Source organism: Genypterus blacodes, unplaced genomic scaffold (assembly GCF_046128005.1).
Source record: "Genypterus blacodes isolate CSIRO-AG114 ecotype Tasmania unplaced genomic scaffold, CSIRO-AGI_Gbla_v1 ptg000108l_1, whole genome shotgun sequence".
Taxonomy (NCBI): domain Eukaryota; kingdom Metazoa; phylum Chordata; class Actinopteri; order Ophidiiformes; family Ophidiidae; genus Genypterus; species Genypterus blacodes.
The window spans coordinates 1,075,980-1,091,316 of NW_027466912.1; the positions used below are offsets into that span (position 1 = coordinate 1,075,980).

At 44.5% G+C, this 15,337-nt stretch overlaps 2 protein-coding genes across 2 annotated transcripts; both read left to right on the forward strand.

Annotated features, from left to right (window-relative positions):
- The first annotated feature begins 5,571 nt into the window (after positions 1-5,571).
- On the forward strand, positions 5,572-9,365 carry calm2a (calmodulin 2a (phosphorylase kinase, delta)). Its single transcript, XM_076160924.1, has 6 exons — positions 5,572-5,711; positions 6,644-6,674; positions 8,044-8,187; positions 8,279-8,385; positions 8,467-8,602; positions 8,698-9,365. Exons 1-6 carry the CDS (start codon positions 5,709-5,711, stop codon positions 8,724-8,726), a joined length of 450 nt encoding a protein of 149 aa, XP_076017039.1. The 5' UTR covers positions 5,572-5,708; the 3' UTR covers positions 8,727-9,365.
- Positions 9,366-10,928: 1,563 nt separating this feature from the next.
- Positions 10,929-14,922, forward strand: stpg4 (sperm-tail PG-rich repeat containing 4). The gene is made up of 7 exons (XM_076160966.1): positions 10,929-11,003; positions 11,146-11,202; positions 11,344-11,598; positions 11,749-11,813; positions 12,091-12,136; positions 14,445-14,549; positions 14,717-14,922. The coding sequence occupies exons 1-7, from the start codon at positions 10,974-10,976 to the stop codon at positions 14,825-14,827; spliced, it is 669 nt and encodes a 222-aa protein (XP_076017081.1). The 5' UTR covers positions 10,929-10,973; the 3' UTR covers positions 14,828-14,922.
- The last annotated feature ends 415 nt before the right edge of the window (positions 14,923-15,337 follow it).

The following is a 15,337-nucleotide window of genomic DNA, read 5'->3' on the forward strand; positions in this document are numbered from 1 at the left end:
GACAACAGCAAGTCTGGAGAAGCATTTTAGATAGTCAGTTGGATGTTCAGTTTTAATAATTGATTCCAGCTTATTTAACATTCAAAATATCTAGGCTAGAGCCCCGATGAATATTCATGACCTGCTGATGATTCCACAACTGCTACCCATCCATAGCATCTCCATAAATTCCTTAAATTATTGCCTGTTTAGTATTATTGAAAGCTGCTAAAGATACAAAAAAAATTACAGAAACGTCTCTCCTGACTTTGATGCATTCTGATGATTAGATATCAGTACAATGCAAGGACAGTATGAAGCCGCATGGATGGTGCTTATTACTGCACGGTCATCACTTGAGAGCGACCTGTGATAAGGACGATGCTGATTGCTGTGTTTCCTGTTGGTTGATTTGTTTAGTTTTGCATTCTGACCGGGTTTGGCCTTTTCTTCCAGGCTGCCACGCACGGTGCCAGAATACATGCAGGAGTACACACCTCCGCCCTTCAACTACACCGACCCAGCCCTGCAGTACATCACCCACAGCAGCCCAAGAATCATAGACACCATCACACCCAAGCAACACCTCAGATAGTACACACTGAAAGTACACACACGTGCACACAGATGGTGAAAACACTTAAAGCATTCATTTTAGCGAATGAATAATTAAACGTGACTGACTTTTAAAGTTAGTTATTTTTAATTGCCTAATGCTGGGCGATGGACCTGCCAAATCAAAGCTGCAAGTTTTTTTTCGCCCGGACCACATTTTGTGCTCCAGAGTCTGACCCAGCAGAAACTCAACAAGCTGTTGGCTTGAGATGTTGATGAAAAGTGAACCACTGCAGAGGTCTTTATGTTCCAGCTGATGCAAGGCCAGCAGCCTGCCTAATAGCAACATTATCATCCTGCAGAATACCTGGCCTTGATCTCACACACTGAATTCAAATCAGTGTGTGTGGGGAAAAAAAGAAAAAGAATTCTGAGTAATTATAGTTTCACCTGTTTGAAAAACAATAAATCTGTCTGATTTATAAGCTGACTGACATACTGTAGTCCAGTTGATCCAGTTTGTGTTCATTGCCCACATGTCAGAATGTCCTCCTTGTTTTTCCTTTTTATTTAGTTAAACTCTAATTTGTTGCACATTGCTGGAAGCTGCTGACGGTTGTGTATCAGGACTCTATCTGTCTGTAAATATGATCATGCCAAAAATATAGTCTTGGCAGGGTTGAAAAGTTGCCACAAATCTGAATCAGGGAGCCAAATTAAGGACACAATATACACTTCATACACATCAACTCAGACAATCAACGCAGGGTTTATCAATAATTTAAATCAAGGTCAACACATTAGTTGATAGATGGTTCCATATATCAAATCATTCCAGCTCTTGCCAGTTACTGGCAATTTCTTATTTGGTCACCAGGTGTCATCACTGAGTCGTCTACACAGGATAGATCAATCACATTGGTTTCTGAGTCTGTTTTATGCAGAAGTGCACACACAGCCACACAGACACACAGACACACACACACACACACACACACACACACACACACACATACACACACACACACTGACAACTAGACACCTGCTCTGCAGCCTTCATCTGGAAGTGGCCGCAGCATGCTGCCCCCCTGCAGAATGAGATCATCTGAGAGGGAATGGAGTGAGCAGCCCTGCAGGTCCCTGCCACTGCAGAGACTAGATCTGGCCTATGCTACAACTCAGGTCAAGGACAGGACGCTGCTAAACACTCCTCCTCTGCGACTTCCTTACTGTGGTTGTACACTCTCACACACAAACACACACACAACTTCCCCTGCATAACCTCTGCAGTGCCTCTTTATCCATCTAGTTTCTGCTTCTATGGGATAGATAGAGAGTAAACCTAGATGAAACCAATACACCAGATAAAGAACTAAGAGGTAAAGTTCTAGAAATACTTCAGTTTTACAGCACTAAGAATCCTGGCACCTGTGATGAGTAAGCCACAGCTGATGGTAAGTGAAAAACAGCAAGTGAGGTTAAAATCACCTTGGAGAAAACGCTTTGTAGTGCCACACTTCTGGAAGGTTCCAAGGAGCACAGCTTCATGTGCCAATGAAGGCTGCAGTGTTTGAACTTCAGTTCCACACTGACTGCAGCAGACAACCTGGAGGCAAGCCAGTGAGGGAAAAGGGGAGGAAGGGAGAGGGACAGAGATAGAAAGAGACAGAGAAATGAAAAGCCAGAGAGCAAAGATCAACAGCAGGGATTTTATTTGACGGTTAGTAAGTGGTTTTGTCCCTCAGATCCCTTCAAATAAAAGGGCTGAAATGCAGGTTTAGAGACAGTTGGATATCTTAGTGCCAGGCTAAACAAATACAAAACGTTAGGGGGATAGAAAACTAAGTGCGTGCTTAACACTATATCCATTTCATCACAGCATGATTGGAGTAGGCAGGGAATAATGGGCCTGACCAAATCCTCTTATCTGATTTGAGGCCATTAATCATTTCTACCTCATGATGTAATTATGGAAAATGAGTCATTTCTCAGGTAGGCCAACGTGCTGATGGGATTGGAGCATGTGCACCTTGCCTGTTGATTGACCTTTTATAGATAATGACCTAACCGCATGGCTATAAAACCATTCACGCTCACTAGGAGTTGACTGCTCTAGGCCGTCAACTTTGACCATTGACTGAGGAAGACCTTTGACCAGCTTCTGCCAAGAAAACATTAATGGCAATAAGGAATTCTCCAAGGGGGCCTGGTCAGATCTTGCTGAAATTGCCTTCGGGTCATAAAAAATACATGCATGCATGAACACAACCCTTCCCCGTCGTATTTACCATCAATATGCAAGTGCACACACAGCGGCACATGCATGCAGGCGGAAGCTCGATAATAATTTCATATGCATCGAAATATTCAAACACAGAACTGAAAGCAGACGGTCTTCGGCACACAAACGCGCTCGGAACACAAACCTCTTTTCACTTATAGTAGCTTCACATCCATGACGCACAAACAACAGCCATTCTCTCCCATGAAAGGTGATCCACTGCTTTGGCATGGAACCAGCAGGTGCATTACAAAGCCTCATCCATTAATAATGGCGTCCACGTCTTTCTGTTACACAGGTAAACATCTCATATTTGTCACCAGCCTTTATTCCTCAAAGTGCGGCAAATTATCCTAGTTTGCAAGCCGCGTTTATCTATTTTCTTAAAAGAGTAAAATAAGGACCAGTCACAGAACATTTAACCGACACACACAAGGTAGCTGTGTCTGCCAAGGGGACAATGTTAACTATCAACACTATCAGCAGGAGGAGGAGTATATGTTCATGTTCAACCTCGACCCTCCTACGCCTATGAGACATTTGACCTCTGTGGCACGGAAATAAAAGCAGGTATTTGATAAATAAATAAATAAAAAAAATTCTGGGCTGGGCAGAAGCAGATAAGGATTCATTATGTGAGGCGGTTATATATTCACAGGGACTGATAAGAGGAGGGGAGTTAAGTATTCTTCTAAGGTGAATGTATGTACAGTATGTGCACAAGCTTACACACACATATGAGATGAACAAAACCCTAGTACTAAGTTAATAGTGATCATCCATAATGCAAATTCACTGACACTGAAACACAAACTATTATCTATTGAGTTGAGCGCAAGTCATGCTTGGCTGCTATCAAAGGGATTGGTTTCATGTTTGATAGAGCATGAAGTCAATTTCTTCTGGGTTTCCAATATGCTCTCTTCATATTAACCTCTAACCTATATATCACCTTTGACCTGGAAGAGTTCCTTTGAGATGTGAGGATCATTGTAGATCACTGAGAGCATCAACCAGCCAAACAGCTGAGGCTTTACACTGGAGGTATTTATGGTTATAAAGAGCGTGTTGAAGGACAAACTGCAATGTCCTGCTGATTCTGTAGCCATTTATGAGCCATTTATGTACACTGAACCATTGTCTCTGATCAGAACTCTTATCAGAGCGATTCGGCACAGGCATTGCGTAAGAACATAAACAGTAAAGTGTGTGAACGCTATAAAGAAATGGGCTTACGCTCTCAAAGATAAGGCCAGATGTAGGTAATTATGTACATTCACATATAGAGTAGGGGCTGACCTGAGATAAACACATACACTCCACACAAACTCATTAGCACATGAACCAGCTTATCTGCTTCTTGTGACAGATTTAGGCCTTTGTGCCGTTTCCCTTGGTGTTACATAATCTGCACAGTGACAAAAAAAAAAAACAGACAGCAGAAAAACAGATTTAAATGAAAGACTCTAATGTGCTCCAGATTAGGTATGTGTGTGTGGGGGGGGGAAAAGCCTGGTGGATTCTGAGGCTGCTCAGCAATTCACATGGCAAAGGCAGCATCACCTCTGCAAAGAACAGAGATGGGAATGGGAAACACTCTGATACCTCATTTCTTCAATCTGTACCTTAGATATTGAGCTTTTCACAACTACATGCTCTCTGCTTATGATATGACCCCATGTCTAATAATAAGAGCGGCAGTGGGAGTTGGGAGGGCTGTTTTGGGACATGTTAAGGAGATTCTAGTACATTCTCTGAATGATTCTTCGAATCCTTCTCCTCTAACCGTCTCTCTACCCTCCTCCACCTCCTCCTCCTCTTCAGCATCTCCCATGGGACGAGGGCAGAGACAGGTGGCCACTGGGAGACAGGGGAGCAGTCAGGCATAAGCAATCAGGCTATCAGATACTCCCATCCACACCAGCAGCGCAATTAAACCTGAGAATCCACAGCCATCTGACAGCAACATGGCTGTAGCCACATATCACACATCTGAGTCTAAGTAAGTAAGTAAGCATGCACACACAAAGTTTCACTCAGCGTTACAAACTAATACAAAACCCTTGGCTGTGACAAGGCACCTCATAAACCAGACTCTTTACAAAGATAAAGGTCACAAAACCATTGGACTCTATAACAACTTGTGTGCTCTTGTAAGGATTAATTTGAAATATGTAAATAAAAAGAACAAGTAATTTATTCAGAAATGAGCATAGAGCAGCACTGGGGAGTGGAGATACTAAAGCAAAGCAAAAGTGGGTCAGTAATATCCCCCGTTCCAAATAATAACCATTTCTCCTTGTAACTAATTGCTTATCAAAATTATCTTCATAGAGCGTCCCTGAAGACGAAGATGCCCATATGTATCAACAGAATGCAACAAGCTTGTCTGCTACGCCTGTGGCAGTGACTGGATGTCTATGGACAGGATGCAGCGGCAGCGCAGACCATGGGAGTGACGCATTGCAGGTACAAACAAACCAATCAGAGCGCGTTATTTCATTCCGCTACGTCTTGTGCCCCATCACGCTGTAGCAGAAAGTATTCATACACTGTTGAATAGATCGTCAACTATACGTTACTTGGTCTGTATTATTTACATTTACGCCTACACAGCAATGATACACGGGTAGGATATGTATCTGTTGTATTTTTGGCGTTGGTAAAAATGTATATGAACGTGTTTTTAATTAATCTCGTAAGTGAAGAGACGGGAAGTCGGCGGAGGGATATGAAAAGAGGCGGAGTCAGAGGAGAGCGGTTAAAGGCGCGTCCAGTTGCTTCTTTCTCAGTATATTCATAGAGAGATCCCTTCCGTCTCAGAGGCTCTATACACCGACGTTGGTTTTTTTTGCGGATTTTGTGGCGAAACAGGCACTGCAACTAAATCGAAATGGTAAGAAAAACAATGATTCATTTCGTTGATGTGTAAAAGACTAAACACGGGTCGCTTCGCACGCAGCGGGGTTTGAATTATTTGTAATAATTGTAAAGGGAAACGTAGCAGGCAAAGCTGAAGCTGTAACCCGGAGCTTACCAACCAAGCTGGTGGGTTATTGGGGGTTTACTACGTAACCTAATTTAAGTAAAAGCTATCGTGTTCAGCCTTTATTCAACTAAAATGTAAGCCAACCGAAATTTTCACAATTTATCGTTTTTTAATATTGCTTTTCGAAGCGAGTTGACAGTGTTCCCAGCTAGCTACATTGACCGGGGGGGACCAAACCCTCCATTATGTTCTCCCCTCCTCTGATTAACGTTGGTATGAAATGGTGCGACTACTTATCTGCTTCCTGGCTTATAACGACGTACGCGGAGTGTTTAACCCGTCCTTATGCTCCGTGTGGACCGCTGAATTACGCTAAAACGTCGGTGTCCGTTTCCTCGTCGCCCGGTAGCTAGCTAACGCTTCATTTCCAGGGCTACCATTTACCGCCAAAAAAATGCGAATCAGTCATTGCAGCAAAAAAAGCGGCCCGGTTGAATCGAAGCAGATCTACTCGAGCATATTCTATGTTGATGTATGCCTCAGATGTATCATTCCTGATTGATTTATTTGTAGGTTTTAGGTCGAAATATTGTAATTTCTCTGCAGTTATCTAGCTACTGCACCGTCATAGCCACTGATTTGTAATCTTCTGGTATAGATCCAGCCATCGGCTTGTTTCGATGGATGTGGAATTTCGGTTAAAGATTCTTCGCTTTGGTGCCATGATTTTTTTAAAACGTACCGTCACTGTTTCACCGGTTATGAGCGAGAATGGCGTTTGATCGTTTCAGATTGTCATGTACACTGCTTAATTGCCTCCATTTCCTTGCTCTCCACAGGCAGATCAGCTGACAGAGGAGCAGATTGCTGGTAAGACAACCGCTGCATTGATCTACTACTGGCAATAAGGATCCGGGCAGCTCGATGCGTTTGGATTTATAATTTTGCCTTTTAAGGCCTTCCAGCATGACCGGCCCACTGGTCATAAAATAGGAATGAATGAAACTGCTGTTGGCTTATGGCACTCAGAGACCAGAAGGACTCCCTCATGGAAAGCTTTTTCGTTTTCCTGGTTGCTATGTAATAAATGATGTAGTGTTGGAAGTGCAGTGTTTGTTGGAGGAGGAGGGGGGGAGGGGGACATCTTTAACATGCTGTTTCCTTTTGCTCTTGGCGTGTTCGCTCAGTATGGAATGCACTGAGATCAACAGAGGAAGTGGCAGTAGTTGAAGAATGGGCGTAGCAGCGTATGGCTCGACCGAAGATGCAGGATTCATGTTCTGCAGATTGGGCAGGAGGATCTCCCCAGAGATTAATTCTGCTCAGCGATTAGTCTAGTTGTGTGTGTAATGTTTCGCCTCAACGTTATGCAGTGGAAGTGGTTTACCCAGTTAGAGCTTCCAGATTTGACAGAAGCTTCCTTCCACTATAATGGTCTTGCGTCTTTTTGCTGGTAATGGCTTTCAGTTGGTAAATATTTAATGGTTTGACTAGGAATGAGATTAAAAATACTTCACAATTCGTTTAAGAGGAATTCTTAGCAGTTTCGAGCCCCTCAATCATCTGTTATAGTGATATCTGGACCTGTAAGGGCCACTGTTGAAGAGATTGCTCTCAGCCACATCTGCACATGATGTCGGCTGTCTTATCATGCACCTCTCCCATAACAGGAAAGGTGTTACTTAATGCGTTTGCTCCTGCAGTGCTGGTGGTGGTTTTCATGCCGACGAGCTGCAGTAACCCCCTGCACGCTGCCCATGGGCCTCATCACACTGGATAAGTGTGCCATCATTTTTCCAATTATCAGCGTACCAAACCTCACAGCCTGCCACATGCTGGTAACACAGCCTGACTCATCTGCTGCCTGGTCTCATGGTCACTGTCCTTGTTTAGGCACAAACCACTGTTGAAACTGAAAACAGGCCGGCTCCATAACCAGTTTGTCACTAGTTTGTAACAGAAACACGTGACGTAATGGCCTTTTGGATCACAAGCCAATTCAGGTTTGGGCTCAATGTGGGAAGTAGACCTGGGGGTAGAACACAGAGATGGGCTGACAGTTTAAGCCTTTTTGCTGAGTTGGTACACGTGAAGGTTAAACCATGTTCTTTGCCTGCAGGCCTCATCTAACAGTTTCCACTTCTGCTTATGCATATGTATCTCTTGTTGGCCTGTATAGCTCTTTGTTCCGCACCGTGACTAATGACATCCAATTGTGTTTTGTTTTTCTCCTGTCCAGAGTTCAAGGAGGCTTTCTCGCTCTTCGACAAGGACGGCGATGGCACCATCACCACCAAAGAGCTGGGCACAGTCATGCGCTCCCTGGGCCAGAACCCCACAGAGGCCGAGCTGCAGGACATGATCAACGAGGTGGACGCCGACGGTGAGGGGCCGGGCTCGCTCTCCACGCCGACATGTCCGCGCTCATGACGCACAGGAAGGAATCTCCTCATCGCTCTCTTTTTGCCTTCCAGGTAACGGAACGATAGACTTCCCAGAGTTCCTCACCATGATGGCCAGGAAGATGAAGGACACAGATAGCGAGGAGGAGATCAGAGAAGCATTCCGTGTCTTTGACAAGGTAACTGTTGTCTTCGCTCCTCCACACACACGTGCGCACATTACGATAGACGACGTGCCGACTAACTGATCCCATTTTCAGGATGGCAACGGATACATCAGTGCTGCTGAGTTGCGCCATGTGATGACAAACCTGGGAGAGAAGCTGACTGATGAGGAGGTGGATGAGATGATCAGAGAAGCAGACATTGATGGAGATGGGCAGGTCAACTATGAAGGTGTGGACTCGTTATACTTTATTTATTTTAAAGAATTAAGCTCTGGTTGTTAACTAGGTCTCAAGTAACGATGTACTTTTCTTCTCTCTCTGCAGAGTTCGTACAAATGATGACGGCGAAGTGAAGGCCTTGTACAGATTTCTTATATAAATAATTTGCCTTTTTTCTTTGTGTAATTTATCTGTAAAATCTTAATAGCCCCCTTCGTCCCTGCCCCCTCTGCTGTCCAAAGGAACTGCATGTAAACTGCATAGGCTCTTGTCCCCATGTCCCTTTCTTTTGCTGTCATGGTGTTTTTGGAGTGACGGAGCGGTCATACAACCAGACGCCCCCGGAGGCCCCTGGGAGCCGGAGAACTTCGAATCTTCCTTCTTGTGTGCTCGGGGCCCCTCCGCGGCATGGCGACATTGGAAACCTTGTCAGCTGGTGTGTGTCACTTGGCAACACTGTTGGCATGGAAACAATGTAGAGGAGTTTAAACTCTGCATGGACTACGGACAAAGTATATATGGAAAATCTCTCAGCATTGCACTACTGCAAAAAAAATGACACGGGTGTATCTCCTAGGTACTCGTACAAACTCTTTTTGTATCTGCTGTTCTGTATACCAGAAAAACAACTAATCTTACCATGCTTTTTAATGTTTTACTCACTACTTTTACTTTTCTTTTTTTCTTTTTTAAATGGCCTCTGGTCATGCCTCAAAAAATCCATTCCAAGTTGTATATTTTTGTTTTCCAATAAAATTTACAATCTACCCGGATTTGAAAATTGTCTTGTTTTCTCAGTTAACAATGGATCCTTGAGTTTGTATATCCTGTAATAATTCCCATTTTGTATTGAGGGCAGGATGCTCCCTTTTTGATAGATCTGTTTTTTTTTTCTTTTGTTGCTTATAATACACATGAAATGTTTACTATTTTAAATATAAAGTAACCCCTGTTATTTCCCCCTCCAAAGCACTGAGGAGCATCAGCCAATGCCTCTTAATGTTCAGATTTAAGCTCAGATCGAATCTGTATTGTCATTGAAATGATAACACTGAGTGGGATCAAAGGCTTCTGTTTTGAAGTGCACACAATGATACTCCACATTAGATTAGCCCTGTTTGGTCCAGCCCCCTTACTGGCTACATAGGCCATGTGTTGTCTGCTACTGTTGGCATGGCACCATTTAGAAGCTGACTGCCTCATGTCTTACTTGGCGTTTACCCCCCCTTACCCCCCAAATCACGAGGTGCAGGTGACTGAGCATACATCAGAAAACATGGTGTAAATAGAGGTGTACCTGTTTTTGTTTCAATTTCTGATTGAGTTTGTTACAGTAGCTTGCAGAGATGCTAAGTTTGTTATTTTGATGAATGACAAAATAAAGCTCTATTGTGGACCTCTGTCCTGCCTCCTGTGAGATTATTGTGCGGTGGCTGTAAACACGATTTACCGTTAGACCAAGAAGTGCTTGGGCGTAATCAAGGTCAGCTGTTCTTGAACTAGATAAAATAAATAACTTTTATAGGCTTATAATGAAAATGAGCACCGCAACCTACAGAGCAAAGAGCTTTCCTCATTTTGAAACCTTATCACAAGACAAAAGCAAATGTCAAGGAGAGTTATGGCCTACATGCATTATGAAAAACAAATATTGGTCATTCTCACTGCATGGATGCTTTGTGTTAATAGATGGCGAGTGTTCACCTGGGCCTGTTTCAAAGAAGAAGTCCTGCACTGGATCTTTATGCAGCAAAGATATCCAGTGTTTCAGTTACACATCCTCAATCAAGCTCACTAGCTCCTTTCATACCCTAAGTGGGCCTGTGTGGCCTCATGCACCACAAGGTCACATGGGATTCCCTTGAAAATCTGTCTAAACAGGAATTCTTGTCTCATTCAATCATATGTTCCACGTATCTTAGCAACAAAGCCATGTCATGTTGCCTTACATCATTCTCTTGCCACGAGCCATGAATGCAAAAGAGATGATAGAACACAGAGAGAGGAGTAAACAAAAGGTGTTGAGAGGAGCAACACAATGATTAAAATAGTGAAGCAATTGGAGTTTTGATCTGTGAATTCTGTATCATATCAAAATTAAATTAGAACAGCTAAAAAAAAAAGTCACCACATTACTCAGACCATGGTAGCGTGCCATCCAACCATTCTACTCTCCTCAGTCAAATCAGTCGGCGGGTCTAAATTTAGCCCCTCACAGGCCAGCTTGTTGAAAAATTGATCGATAGCGGAGTCGCTGCTATAGTAACAGGCTTAGTTTTAGTAGTGGTCAGGTGTCACCGGATCTCAAGTCAACCAAAACAATGAGCGCAGTGCAGCCTGTGCGCCCACGGCAACACAAAGCCACCTCCGAAGTTGGGTACATGTCCAGACGAGGCAATGGAACAGATAAGGTAAGGAACCTATGAACACAATGGTTGATGTGAAGAAACAGAGGAGGTATAGTGCAGAATGATACACGTGGGAGGTGCAACACATTCTCCCTTGTAGAACCAATCTATTGTTTGGTGCACTATATCCTGTTCTTATCTCCAGGCCAATAACAAAGTGGACCTGTGTGGCAGAGGAAGCTGGTGGCTGGGAGCTCTGAAAGTAGGTGTCTGATATACTGTAAGCTCCTAAAGTTTACTTTCTTATTGTGATTCAGCGTCAGCAATGCATTTACAAGAAGATTATCAGACGATCAAATTGCTTCTTGTTGCTGTTTAGCACTTCTTTTCCCTTCTCCTCTAGGATACTCCCATTCCGGGTCACTATCACGTCCGGGATTTCCTTGAGGAAGCTGAGCTGAACCCAGTGAGGAAGACTTATGGGTTCAAAGGGGAAGGACGAAAAGCCCAGACTCTGGGTGTGTGTAAAGGCGACCTGCTGCTGCCTGGGGCTTATGATTACATGGACTTCATCCAAGAGGTCCAGATGCGCCCTTCCACTTACTCTTTTAAAAGCCGCCCATGGTCTGAAACCCTCACTGTGGGGGTTCAGGACAAGGTAGAGTGGCTGCTAGTTTAAAGCTGCAATGAAACACACATCACATCAGATTTCAATCACAATAATCTGCCATACTTCCTTAAATTATAAACTAGGTTCTCTTTATTTCAAACAAAACAAACCCGTCTTTGTTTTCATTCCCTCTGCCAGGATGTCAACATTTCACCGTGTGCGTACGACGTGACGGCCAAACCAGTGGAGAAGATTCCCTGCAAGTAAGTTCCTGACAAGCAGCCTCTCTCTCTCTCTCTCTCTCTCTCGCTTTCTCTCAGATCGGCATCTCCAATCACAGCCGAGCAGACGACGCTTGAATCATCCCCTGATTGCAGTATCCCTCCTCCCGATTTCACCCCTTCTCACGCTCCCTCTCGTCTTCTCCCCAGTACAAAAGACGAAGGGGTCCGGTCACCTACCAGGCTCTTCTTCTTCTCTACCTCCTTCTTTCTGTTTTCTGACAGCTCCTCTCTCTCTCTCCGTCTCCTCTCCCTTTAGGCATGTGATGTTTCGGTCGGCTGTGCAACGGATCAACTTTCCGCCTGTAAGTATCTGGTCACCAAGACAACTTATTAGGACCAGTGTTTCCATTGCCCACAATCAGGGTCCATTACAATGCACTTTCAATAGGTTTTGGTTACAAGCTACCCCTATGACCTCATGTGTTTATCTGGTATTTGCTGTACACAAGCTGGTTATGACATCCATCATTATTATCACGGTATCATTTGCCCTATCTGAGCTCCAGTTATGGCGCTGCACTGGCTGGAGAGTCAGGTTTGGTTCGTATTGCAGGCCTGGCTGTGCCTCAGTGGTGGTAGCTAATGGATATTTGAGCTCTGCTGGCAGCTGCTGAGCGTTGACAGAGAAGGAAAGGCGCTAAGAAATCCCAAGGGTGTTATTACTGCAGAGTTGGGAGCAGTTTTCTGCTTTAGTCGTGTTGCGGCAGCACCGAGACAAGTTTATTGTCAAAGGTTAAGTGGCTAAACAAATCCCGTAGCGAAGTTACTGAAGGCTGGAGATTGTTCGGATGGCAGATGGACAGATTGGGGAAATAGATCAGAGGGGAGGCGACTTAATCGTTTACATCCGGAATGGGGAGGCACTGGAATGGGAAAAAATGTCCAGTTTCTCACAACCCTGAACTAAAAAGACAAAAAAGATTTCAACAAACACAAACAGAAAATTGAAATGAGACAAAGATTGATCATTTTGCTGATTTTATTCTGATTTGACTTAATTTTAAAAACCTGGGGCCGTTGTTTGTCCTAGATTTCCATGTTTGCTCAGAAGGAACACATCCTCTCTAAATTCTTATGAATAAATGTGTTTTGTACCTCTTATTGCTCTAGGAAAATGGAGATTCAAACAAAACTTGCTAACATTTGCTGTTCTAACTCCCAGTATTTCCTATGAGTGGGTTACAGCTGGCTTACTGCTTTATATGTGTCAACTACAGAGCCATAGCTGACCCATATAAAGCATTAAAAGGGCAAGTGTGTCATCTGGCAGGGGGTGGTTGGCTGTAACAAAAGGTCAAAGTTGAAAGGTTTGCAGACAGTGACAGCCTGTGCCAGTAACCCGTGCTACACAGGAGAGCGTGTGTGTGCCAAAGACAGAAAGTAAGCCAGGTGCCTCGACTCAAACACACATGTGCACGCACACTTGGAGGTTCCATCATGGCAGATACAGTACATCCGTAAGAGACTTTCATTCCTCTCCACTAGTTCCTGTGAAATCCACCTGCATTAGCACCTCGGGGAGCACCGAGCAGCACCGCCGTGCCAGCAGGCCTGTTGCCGAGGATCGAGTGAACTGGCAACCGCGATCGAATGGCGTGTAATGGTAGCAGCCATGTCTCCGAGGAACAGAAGAGAGGAAAAGACACCTTCCTGCCCGCCTCTGTCACGGTCGGAGGGAGAGAGAGAAGGCTGAAAATGAAAGGCTGGTCTCGTGCTCAGGGACAGGGAGACGGTTTTATGTCTAAGGAGGAGGACGGAAAGGGGGGTGATGCTATTTCTGCATGGCACGCCGCTGGTGATGACCACTATGTGTGTTAGTGGGTGAGAAGAAAGGAGAAGTGAAAGGCGAGGAAACAGCAGGATGGAGAGAGAGAGACAGAGAGAGAGAGAGATTAACCCTCGAGAGAAAAAAGATCACAAAGACGGAAAATCATTAAAACGAGTCAATTACAAGTCAAAGATACTAAAGCTATGATTATGGGAGCACAGGACCGGGCCTCTGGTATATTGTTAGTGCATCCTTTAAATGACTAGAGTATCAACATGGTTTAACAATAGATTTTCATGAGCTTAGGTCCAAAGGTGAAGAATGAATCTCTCATTTGGATCTAAAAATGTTAGAGGTCATGATGGACAGAGGGTGAACATAATACTGATGGCATGCACGCACATTCAGGGTTTGGAGGAGACTAGGGGAGGGGGGGGGCATCAAAACAGTAGTGGTCCAGAATCAAAGGCGGCTGGACTTTGTCCTGTGTCTTGTGGATATTTTACTGCTCATCTGTCATTTCTCCGGTGAAGCCTCAGACTGGATGAAAGCTCTCGAATGAGGCGAAATGTCTTCAAGTCAAAAACAGAAAGCTCAGCTGCCTGTGACTGAAATGCTAAATGCTAAAGTTACACGGTGGATTTCACTCCGGCGACCCTGTCTAAATCCCCCATCCTATTGCGATGACAGTTATCCAAAGCTACGTGTCTTCATGTGACAAAAATACAACAATCAAATCCTCCCAGCTCTGACCAGAGACGTTTCCTTGGCCTGTGACATACCAAGGTTTGACTACACAGACCAACAATCCGTGAATAATTTTTCCTCTGACCACCTCACAGAAGGAGGGACCGGCTCCGTGTGACTACAATCCACAGAGCAGACCGGCCAAAGCCATCACTTCCTGCTTCAAATCGACCTTACCACGCCTCCACCGTGTGCCCTCAGTGAGTCCTGCATTCCACAGTCTGTACTACGGTCAATACCACAGAATCCCCCTGCAATGCAGCTCGTACCTGATACCGCACAGCTCACTCTTACAGTTTGACGTCTTGTTCAATTATGTATAACTGTGTGTGTGTCTCTGTGTGTGTGTTTGTGTATGTTTCCACAGAATACTCCAGGTCCAGGGGCTTATGAACCATCTTGGAAGTTGGGTCCTTACAGGGACATGGAGAGCACAATAGGCTCGTCCTTCAGCCTCCTCTTCCGCGACATTCCCTAATGTGGAGCCATCATTCCCCATCATTCTTCCCCTTATTCTGATGCCTGGACGATCACACCATGATCATACATGTCTTATCTCTTAAATAAACATACAAACCGTGGATGTGTGTCTTCTAACTTGAGGACAATGTTTATCTGCATGTCAGGAACGGATTTTGTGGTCTGCTAAAGACCAAATTAACTCAATTTGTTCTGCTCAAATCTTGTTAGAGATGCTGACCAGGGATGCAGAATGATCTTATCTGCAACACAGGGTGCTCCGTTCCTCTTAACTACGTGTTCCGGGTACTGCTCTCTTCCTTCATGTCTTCCTCTCTCTCTCTCCTGCTCTCAGCTTTCTCTCCTCTCTGTTGGCAGTCAGGCTGCGTTGCCTTCCTACTATCTTTGCCCTGCAATGCACTCAGGAGGAGGAATGCTACTCAGCCATGCATCACATGCACATAGCTTAGTGTGGCATGCTGCACACTCAGATAACACATTCAGTTCAGTGTTAGGGGCCAAGGCAGTG